Source organism: Triturus cristatus, chromosome 11 (genome assembly GCF_964204655.1).
Source record: "Triturus cristatus chromosome 11, aTriCri1.1, whole genome shotgun sequence".
In the NCBI taxonomy this organism is placed as follows: Eukaryota; Metazoa; Chordata; class Amphibia; order Caudata; family Salamandridae; genus Triturus; species Triturus cristatus.
The window spans coordinates 21,868,111-21,879,287 of record NC_140594.1 but is presented as its reverse complement, the minus strand read 5'-3'; the positions used below and the strand labels follow the sequence as shown (position 1 = coordinate 21,879,287).

The 11,177-nt window shown below is 46.7% G+C and overlaps 1 protein-coding gene across 2 annotated transcripts in view; it reads right to left on the bottom strand.

Moving 5' to 3' along the window:
- Positions 1 to 5,223: 5,223 nt before the first annotated feature.
- GLT1D1 (glycosyltransferase 1 domain containing 1) overlaps positions 5,224 to 11,177 on the bottom strand; it is a 455,256-nt gene continuing 449,302 nt past the window's right edge. For both annotated transcript variants that reach the window (XM_085636393.1, XM_085636394.1), the window contains one exon: positions 5,224 to 10,703. In XM_085636393.1, coding sequence (XP_085492519.1) covers positions 10,557 to 10,703 — 147 coding nt within the window. In that variant the 3' untranslated portion in view covers positions 5,224 to 10,556. The remainder of the gene's footprint in view (positions 10,704 to 11,177) is intronic.

The following is an 11,177-nucleotide window of genomic DNA, read 5'->3' as shown; positions in this document are numbered from 1 at the left end:
GATTCTGCGGTAACAATGCCTGATAAAGGGTGGGGGCAAGGGAAAAGAGGTTCATAGGGTCTCATGGGGAATGTAGCGCTTCTACTGAGCACATCCCAAAAGCAAACTCTCTCAACAAGGTATTGGTTGCACACATCTTTATTAGACACACAATCAAAATGTTTTACTTTTTCCATAATCCATTCATAAACCACTTTATCTTATTTAAAAAAGAAATATATAAATAGAAATATGAAAAGATTTCACAGACACCGTCATGTCGATGAAATTATATAAACTCTGAATGTGGTGCCCCTTGAATGCCCCAAATGCCCCCTCTCCCCCCCCTCGCTCGGAGGCCATGGGCACAGACCTCGGCAAGGTATAACCGTTTACTTCAACCTCAGATAAATCCGATTTAATGTTGTATCGCGATGCGATACTTTGTACTGTGGGCGAAACTATCTGCTGGTTATTGGACCCGGGTGTATTCTGTGGAACCCCGGTGACGTGCTGTTGAATGGTTTTGCCTGCGCTGTGCGAGCGCGTTAATAAATAGTGGTGCGCGTGCGTGAACGGTGTAAGAGCCGCCTGCGCACCGACACTGTTCCCACTTGCTCTGTGTCCGGGTGTTATTTACGCAGCCTACATCGCGCACTGAAGCGGTCACGCTTAACGGGCGGTGATAGCTACCGTGCACTCATTAAACAAGCACGAGTGCAGCGGTAAACATAACATTTGGCGACGAGGGTGTCTGGACCCCCGTGACTCTGTGGTGGTGGCCGCGTACAAGATTCTTCGTGCACGGTGCACGTGCTACCCCGTCATCACATGGCCTGCCCGAGGCACATTGGGGAGGCTGCAGCTCCTCCTGGTGGTATGCGAGACAGCAGGCAGTCACTACGAACACCAGAGTCTGGGCGAAGGAACAGTTTGTGTGCCAGTGCCCCCGGTGGGCCCTACAAACTGTGAGTGGAAATTTACGACACGCTTCAGGCCTGGCCGTAGGCATCCTCAGCAGGAGCTCGATCCACTTCTAGGTGGGATAAGATCGAGTTCCCAGGAAAGTGTGCACCATGGCCCATATCCCAGCCGTTGACCCCTTTGTGGTGGAGGGGCCTCCCTCTGCTCAGGCCCCTTGATGGAAGGAGTGGGTGGAGCGAGTGCTCGTGTTTTTTGAGGCAGCTAAGGTGGACAATGTACAAAAGCTCGCCATGCTGCTCCATTTAGGTGGGAAAGACGTTCACAAGATAGCAAAAACAGTAGTGGAGGCAGCACCAAAGACCCATCTCACACTCATTGCGGCCCTGAATGCCCATTTTGAACCAATGGCAAACCGGGACTACAAACGTTTCATATTCAGACAGGCACAGCAAAAGCTTGATGAGTCCCTGGATATATTCCATACACGTGTAAAGCAACTGGCAGGAACATGTGATTTTGAAGATGAAACTGAGGAAATAAGGGGCCAGATTATACAGGGGTGTGTGTCAGTAAAGCTAAGGGAAAGAATACTGGAAGAATTAGGGTAATCATTGGTGGACATACTCTCCTTGGGGAGAACCAAAGAACTATCAAAAGCCAGGGCGACACACATGTAAGCTGTCCTTCAGACTCCAATCAAGATAGAGCCGGTCAACGCCGTCACCAGCAATGCCACTGAATCAATGGCTCGCACGAGAAGCCCCGCCGCAGTGGACTCAGTAACTCGCATGAGAAGCCCCAGGATCAAATCGTGTGGATACTGTGGAGGGACGTGACACCGCCCAGCTGAATGCCCAGCAAGGGGGAAAAGATGTATGGCCTGCAGAAAGTTCAACCACTTTATGAAAGTGTGCAGGTCCAGCAAGGGGCGAGCAGGAAGTTCTCCGGTAAACATGATTGCTGAGTCTAAGGAACAAGGCAGTGACATACACGACGATAACCGAGAGGAACGCGTGGTGCACTCTGTCTTCACTGAGGAGGCTGCCGCTGAGACTCAAACATGCGTCCCACGATGCCAAGACCGAGTGGCCGGGTGCCCATCAACAGCAATAATTGACACTGGAGCCACCATAAACATTATGTCCTGGGAAGTGTACAGAGAGATGCCATCTCCTCCAGCATTGATGCTGGCCAAGGTGAAGGTGTTTGCATATGGCCAAAGCCTCTAGTCATAAGAGGAACGTTCAAAACCACAATAGCGTATGACCAGCAAGAGGTGGATGCTATGGTGTATGTGACGGACGAAGGGCATGGTATGCTGCTGGGTTGCAAATCAGCTGAAGCCTTAGGGATCGTCGTCTTCGCTTTTGGCATTCATCGAGAAGGCGTGAGCCAGATACTGAAGGAATTCAAGCAAGTATTTGATGGCATTGGGTGTCTGCGGGACAAACAAATACGCCTGCACATTGATCCGCTGGTACAACTGGTTGCTCTTCGGCACAGGAGGGTCGCGTTTCACCTAAGACCAAACGTAGAAAAGGAGCTGCGCAAGCTGGAAAAAGCTGGAATCATCGAGAAAGTAAAAGGTCCAACCATTTGGGTTTCTCCGATAATGGTTGCAAGGAAGCCAAAACAACTGGGAGAAGACTGGATTTGTGTGGATATGAGAATCCCAAATACTGCCATCAAGAGGGTAAGACACCTGAAACCCACCATAGATGACCTAATCAGGGAACTCAGCAGAGACAGTTGGTTCTCTAAACTTGATCTCCGAGCTGGGTATCATCAGTTAGTCCTTGATGAACAGTCCCTGTACATAACAACATTCTCCACACATGTGGCACTGACGAGCTATAGGCGTCTGAGTTTTGGAATCTCTAGCGCTGCGGAAGTGTTTTAGAACACTATCCAGGAGCTCCTTGCGGATCTCCCGGGAGTCGTGAATCAGAGCGACGATATTCTGGTCCATGCCAAGTCCGTAGAGGAACATAATGCCCGACTCAGACAGGTACTTCAGAGAATTCAAGACTTGGGAATTACCTTGCATAAAGAGAAGTGTGAGTTTCTTCAAAGAAAGCTACAATTCTTTGGGTACATTTTCTCCGTGGAGGGAGTTGCTCCGGATCCAGACAAAATCCGAGACATCAAAGAGGCCCCAGCACCCACCAACATCACGGAAATGCGCAGTGTTCTGAGAATGTTAATTACTGCGGGAGGTTTATCAAGGATCTCTCTTCACTCACCACCTCTCCGAGAGAGCTCACCAAGGTGTCCACCCCCTGGTCATGGGGCCCAGAGCAGGAGGCTGCGTTCCAATAAACCAAGGATGCCCTCTCCAGCAACACGACGCTGCGGTATTTTGATCCCCGCCAACATATCCAAGTTGCGGTCGACTCGGGTCCCCAAGGGCTTGGGGCAGTGCTTCTCCAGAGACGAAAGGAAGATGATGAGTGGGCTTCTGTGACTTTTGCAAGCCGGTCATTTGACTGATCCTGAGCAAAGGTATTCCCACATTGAGAAGTAGGCCATCACGGTACACTGGGGGTGCAGGCACTTCCATCTGAACGGAAAACCTTTCCTTGTCACCAACGACCACAAGCCTTTGATCCCACTGTTCACTGGGACAGCGTCAAAACCGCAGCCGTGCATCGAAAATGGATGTTCCAGTTGCAGGAGTATAATTGCAAGATTGAATACCAGCCGGGTGCCAGCAATCCTGCGGACTATCTATCGCGACATCCCAGAAAAGCAACCATGAAAGAAATGGAGGATGCTAAAGAGACAGAAGAATATGTCGGATACATCGCGGACAGATCACGTCCGCTATCGCTCTCTCTAGGTGAACTATGCCAAGCGACTGCTCAGGACGACTGCCTGCAGAAAACAGTGGAGGCTGTAAGAAATAACAAGTGGCATCAACTCCGAAGCCCGATGGTCACTTTCACGCAGGAAGCCCAAAGAATCCTGGATAGCATGTATCTCATGAGGCATGAACTGAGCGTTGACCCTCATGGATGTCGACTCCGAGGACACAGACTGGTTATCCCTTCCACTCTTGTGGACCGGGTAGTGGGGCTTGCACATGCCGGCCATCAGGGTATGGTGAAAACCAAGAATTGTTGGAAGATTAAAGTGTGGTTCCCCCTGATGGTTGAAAAAGTAGAAGCCACAGTAAGATCGTGCCAGTGGTGTCAGGCCACCGGGGACCCGAATCCTCCAGCACCCATTGTGACTGAACGACGACCTGAAGGCCCATGGAAGAGTGCCGGCATGGATTTCGGAAATCTTCCCGATGGGAGACACTCCATGGTGAGCATTGATGATTACTCAAAGTACCCTGAAGTAGAGATACTCTCGTCTCTGAGTGCTGGGGATGTTGTTACAAAACTGGAAAAAGTGCTGGCTACCCATGGACTGATCAAGGAACTCAAGTCTGACAACGGGCCCCCCTTTCAGGGACAAGAATTTGCATCATATCTGTCATCTCAAGGGATCCGTCACCGGAAGATAACTCCTAAGTGGCCCCAGGCCAATGGTGAAGCGGAACGCTTCATGAGAACTCTAAATAAGGTTAGCCGGATTGCTGTCGTCAATGGGGAGTCCGTGGAACAGTCCATTTACTCATTTCTCAGGGATTACCGTCAGACTCCCCATGCCACTACGGGGAGGGCCCCGGGACACCTGTCAATGGGGAGAATTGTACGAGATTCGATTCCACACCACCCTCAGTGGATCCCGTACGCTGTAGATGAACCTGATGTACACAGCAGGCGACAAAGAGCCAACGATCAAGTTAGTGCTCGCCATCAAGAGGAACATTCCCGATTACAACGTGGGGACCTAGGGTTAGTCCAAGACAGGCACCCCGGCAGCAAGTACCGACTTAAGTTTTAGAAGGATCCGTGGCGCATTACTCAGATCCGTGGGACTCAAATAACTGCTGATCACCAGGAATGTGTCGGCATTCAGGAAGTTTCATTGGAACCAGGAGGTTGAAGCGAGCCCTTTGACTGGGACTGTGGGTGAATCAGACTGGAAGGATGATCCAGAAAAGGAATGGCCCCTGACCAGGTTGAAGCCAGAAGCCAAGACTCCCCGGGGCTAGACCGGGATCGAAATGTTTTGGGAAACTGTGCAGCTGCTGACACTGGTGCTGGGGGCAGAGGAGGTCGTGGCCGATATGGTTGGCGGAGCAATCCAGAGCCTTCTCGCCGGCTGAGAGACTTCCACTGCTAAATGGACATGTCCAAGCGCTGGGGTCGTCAGAAGCAGGTTTGATATGTCTGCCAGTTTTGTGTCGATAATCAAGTTTGATAACTGTTTTATTTTTTGGGGAGGAATGTTGTATCGCAATGCGATACTTTGTACAAAACTATCTGCTGGTTATTGGTCCTGGGTGTATTCTGGGGAACCCCGGTGACGTGCTGTTGAATGGTTTTGCCTGTTCTGAGCGAGCACGTTATTAAATAGTGGTGCGAACGCGCGAACGGCGTCAGAGCCGCCCGCGCACCGACACTGTTCCCACTAGCTCTGTGTCCTGGTGTTATTTCCGCGGTCTACATCGCGCACTAAAGCGGCCACGCCTAGCGGCCGGTGGTAGCTACCGTGCACTCGTTAAACAAACATGAGTGCAGTGGTAAACATAACAGGCCCTTCCTCTTTGTCATTGTAAGACATATTATTATTTAGTACAATATCTAGATACTCCGGGGGACAGAAAGGTGTCCAATGCTGCCCTGGGAGAGCCGGATTCATACCAGCTCTTCAGGGCCCCACGGTGACTGCATGGGATCCATTTAAGAAGTGGTTGTCCTGGAAATGTGTCCCTCCTGGGCCTGCGCTGGGCACCCCAGGCCCAGATATCTACGAGGATACAGCTAGGAATACACAGGAACGCGTTCACGTGAGAATGACGTGCGTCACATCTTGTAAATGGGAGTGCACAGCCCTAATGCGTCCATTATAGGGGCCTGTGTAAGACCTCATTGTCACAGGTTCAACTCTTGGTGGGTCCACTCAGCCTTTCATCATTCTGAGGTCGATAAAATGAGTATTGTTGAGTTTGGTAACAATGAAAATCTGTTATTCAGTGCCAAGATACCCTTCTGGGTGAACGCGCGCTTTACATTAAAGGTTTCGCTGTCCCTGGGAATGAAATGTCACTCTCAACCCCAGTATTTTAACTCACCTTCCCCATTTTTGAACTAAACACTTTTCTTTGCTTAAGTGAAATAAAGTATAAAACGCGCCACTGGAGGTGCATAATGCATGAATATTATTTTTAAACAATCCCACGCCCGTCTCAGCAGCTGCCACCAGTCGTGCCCCTCTCAGGCTCTGCTAAATGCTTCATTTTTGAGGTGAGGGTGGGCAGCAGAGGGGATGGTTTGGATTTAAATGACAGGTTTCTATAAATGATGCCTCCTCACACTCCTGAGTGAAATCCTCATTTGAAAGCCCGGTAACCTCTGCTTCCACATTCGTCAGGGTACTAAGCGCAATATAAATACAATTACATAATTTTATGCATTTTAAAACCCAACAACCACGAGGCCTTTGGGAATGACGTCTGCAGGTCCCAGTAACCTCGGTCTGCTTGCTTTATACTACACCTCCCTGACTCTGGTTAAACCATAGAGTTGTTTCACTACAAGGCGCTTCCTAGGAGTTTTACGAAAATACACCATGAAAGGGGCTGGAGTCACAACGAGGCCTACAACTGATCTCTAGAACACGGGGCGGGTTTCCTAGAAGGTTATGGAAAAGATCCCATGAAATAACAAGGTAATGAAAAGAGCGCTAATTCAGGACTTGAACAGAACACAACAGACTTTGTGGCGCCTAACAACACACAAGCAGGAAGAATTGCACCCAAGTTGAGGAAAGCACGAAGGCATCACACTTTCCGGTTACCCCTGATGTTCAGGAGTTTTTTTCAGATGTACGCCTTAGGCGTTCTCATTTTGTCCTTCAGCCAATCTCCTTTGTGACACACAGCCTCCAGCTAGGTCTGGCTGCTACGGTTGTCCTGGGTAAGACCCAGGCAAAATTCTGTCTTTTAGGGTCGAAACGTTGACTAATACGTCTCAAGCATGTGCTCATTTCTTGAAAGGACCTTTACAAAAAACTCTGCTCTGATGAGTTATGATATTCTTGAATATTCACATTTTGTCCTGTTGGTTGAGCTTTTCAATCTGTGTTATGCGCACTGAATATAATTATGCAAATTACTTTACGTGACCTCACTTGCACTGCACCGTCACACGTAGCACATTGTCACTTGTTGGAATTGTCATATGAGTATTTTGAAGATGATTAATCCAATCACTAAATTTGAATATTTTTTTCATAACTTCTCACCATTACATTTCTGTTAGAAGGAACCTGCGTTCCTCCCCACCTGCCATGTCTTTGGAAATGATTGCCCTTGGAACACTTTCTTTGATAATGGTTCATGCCAACGTGGGGCACGGCAGATTAACTACCAGGGTGCTGTTTATCTGCCCCGAGTGTTCCTACTAATTGTAGGGGCTCCTGGCATTAGCACAAGTCAATGTTCATATCAAAATACAGCAAAACTCAAAACAAGAATTTCCATATTTACATCTTTTTCCCCCTCTTTAATGCTTACGTATTCCATACAGTTTTATTCCATAATGTTTCAAATACTTCACTTTTCAAATGCTGCATACATCTTACTTCAGGGAGGACAGATTCTACGTTAAACCTGTTAGAACACCGCGTTTCCAAGCAGTTGAACAGTGATTTTTACCTGTGGTTCAACACAGTCTTCCAGACCGTGCAGGTAGCGGGGCAACTCCTGCAGAACCTGCGTCTGATCCTTTAATACACAATCGTGAACCACACACAGTGTTATTCATCTTTAATGCCTCTCGGGACTGCTGGCGTTGAATTATTCGAATGCATAATGCATCCCAACCTTTCTCGGTGTATCAAGATTGCTGCCATGACACACAATTCCTGTGCTGGTTCATTAACAATAAAACACCTTTCCTCCATCTCACCAGACACATACACATGTACATCTAAAAACACATCAAACAACAACAGGGACGGGCCCAACAAGGGAACCTAGGACACTGCAACACAGTGCCAAGGGAATGGGAAGGAAAAACCATTAGGTTTTTAAAAAGAACCTTCACCCACCAACCTTGTTGGAGGCATGCTTCATCATTGGGTTCCCACCTGGGCGGCCGAGTGCAACCCAGGTGTGCTGCGACGCCTGATCACAGCGGAGCGGGTGGTTTTTGTGAAGGAAGTGAGGACAAAGTGTAGGATAAAAATGCCTCCATCGAGATAGAACTACTTTGATCTTGAGGTCTTGCGCCATCCTTTCTGACACACAGGCTGCTGCTGGACCAACGCTGGCTTCCAGGCACATGATTGCAATTTCTCTGCCACGGCGGACGGGCTTTCATCTTGATTGGATATTTTAGATGCCACACAGGAAAAAAAATCTGTAGCTGAACAGCTCACCAGTGCAGACTGCACCAAATTAATAATAGAAGGACACACTGTATACGTCCATTGATCATTCTGGTGTTTGCGAGTTGTAGAAGTTCTGATTTCCGTTATCTGTTTCCTGAAAATCCTCAATTAAATGAGGGTCCCAGAGTCCAACTGAAAACCAGGGTCTCCCAGGTACTGGCCGGCAAGAATTTCCCTATAATCCCTGGGTGGAAGAAGTGTCAACAAGAGGTGGCCGAGAGTCTCCGGGGAACAAAGAAAGATCTGTGTCCACCTGAAGCCCGCGGTTGTGCAGGCTAGGGTCTGGCCTAGAAGCTTCACCCAAGGGTACTGACCAAACTGCAGAGTCAAGCACGCCCTCTCTCCACCTTTGGTAATGATCTCTTTGATATTGGGGATTCATTCAAGTCACCCTTCCCTCTAGGCGCTCTTGGACTCAGACAGCAGCACCAGGCCACCACTGATCTGGCCAAAAGAGGACACTCGAAGCCCCAAACATGGATACTCTATGCCAAGCAACCACCATCAACAGCCTCATGCGAATAAAACATGGAAAAAGAATATCCGAAGATATGGTGTGCGTACTAAGAGTCACTGCACAGGCAACAGCCTTAAAAACATTGATTTAAAGAACCTGGTCATTACAGGACCTTTCTTGGCAGGTGAGTGTGCACAACACGGACGAATCAACTGTACAAGGATGTTAAAATCACTATTAGAAAAACTTCATTTAAATGTGCATTTTTTCTGTACACAAATATCCCTTCACAAAAATATCTTTTAGTCTATTGGCTAATAAGTTTACTATATCACCTCAAATGTGTCATAATTCACCAAATCAGCAGCATGATTTTTCACCAGACCAGCAGAATGATTTTTCACCAGACCATCAGGATGATTTTTCACCAGACCAGCAGGATGATTTTTCACCAGACCAGCAGGATGATTTTTCACCAGACCATCAGGATGATTTTTCACCAGACCATCAGGGTGATTTTTCACCAGACCAGAGGATGATTTTTCACCAGACCAGCAGGATGATTTTTCACCAGACCAGCAGGATGATTTTTCACCAGACCAGCAGGGTGATTTTTCACCAGACCAGCAGGGTGATTTTTCACCAGACCAGCAGGATGATTTGATTTATGAAAAGTTTGAGCACACCTAATGAGCAATTACTTATTCAGTGATTGAGTGCCCAAAAAATGAGTGCAGTCCCCACCCATGAGGAAAATTCAAAAGCCGTACTCCGTTGAAATGTTACAGAATTAAAACAAAGAGTGAATTTCGTCAAGCAGCAAGATTCTGAGAGAGAAAAACTATAAACTTCCACCCAGAACTGACCAACTTGTAACCAGCTTCAGGCGTAAGACTGATTATTTTTGCTAGAAGATGCCCCAATGAAGCTTCTGCCCCCAAAATCATCCCTCCCCAAAGAGAAGCAGGCATCTAAAGTAACACAACGCTCTGCTGAGACAGCCAAAGATAACACAGCAATCAGAGTAATCCCAAATGAATACGCATTAAAAATCCCCCCTTTGAAAACCCAAGTGGGCATCAGCGATTACACAGACTGGCATGAAAAAGAGGGTTTTGGCAAAAAGATAACAGGGACCAAGAGAAAGACTTAAGGTTTTACAAGCTGGCTGCTTTCAAGTCCAAATTGAAGAAAATCTCAAAAAGATAAAATAAATTAACACTAAAGTACTTTCAAGAAAATAAAGTTTAAATGATGTGGCAAAACAGAGGTTAAAGTTCCATGCCCTGAGAATTGTTTGAAATGATTGCATTGACATCCAAATAAGATTAAACAAAGAATGAAATCTCCACACTTGAAAAAAACCGTTCTGTGAAAATGTTATATAAATAAGAAGGGTAAAGAAAAAAATGCAAGTAAAATTAAGGAACACATTTGAAATGCCACAGATTTTCATGGTTTACCCTCAATTATGAAATTGTCAAATGGGTCATGGTTCAGCAACTCTGGTGGCACTGAGGACAAGTGTGCAGGGCTGCAAGTATTTCACATGTCCTATTATGGCACCGTGTTAACTAAACAATGACTCCCACCCGGAGCAACCTGGGTTCCATCTTCAACATGATTGCCAACATGGAGTCCAGCAGCTGGCAAGCTCTGAGCAGGGGCCACCCTTGATGGCCACTGGTCACTGGAGGCCAACCACGAGGCTCTGGTAAACGTCTCTTTCCAGCTCCCAAGAGTGGTGTTTTTTCACGTACTCCTTCGCGTTTGCCACAATCTGACTCCTCAAAGAAGGATTGTCTATGAGCCTCTGAGCCAGCTGAACAAATTCCTGGAAGAAAACAGTAAAGGTTATCTTAAAACTTGCAATTACTAGTCACTCACTTTTCCAACCTTTAAACAATTTCACATTTCCTGGAACTCGGGAATAAAGTGTCTGCTTTCCACGTAGCCAATCAACATTTTTTCACTTTTTCATATTTTTTTTAAAGTCCTACAATTTTTAAGATATCTTAAGTGAATTCATATATAGCCACGAGCTTTCAGAACTCATGGCTGTGGTTTATAACCTTTTATAAATGATAAATACATATTTTTTTAAGTCATAGATGAAATATTTGTTTTTGATAAAGTCGTTAAAAATTTAACATCTCAAAACAACAATTCCAACAACTTTAAACTTCTGAATAAGGGAAATGAATCCCAAAATCTAAAGCCCATTTAGGAGTTGAGTTTTTTAGGCCAGTATTATTGTGGAGAGTTAATTCTGTGATCACATGAAGATGTAATTGCACATAAAAAAGTG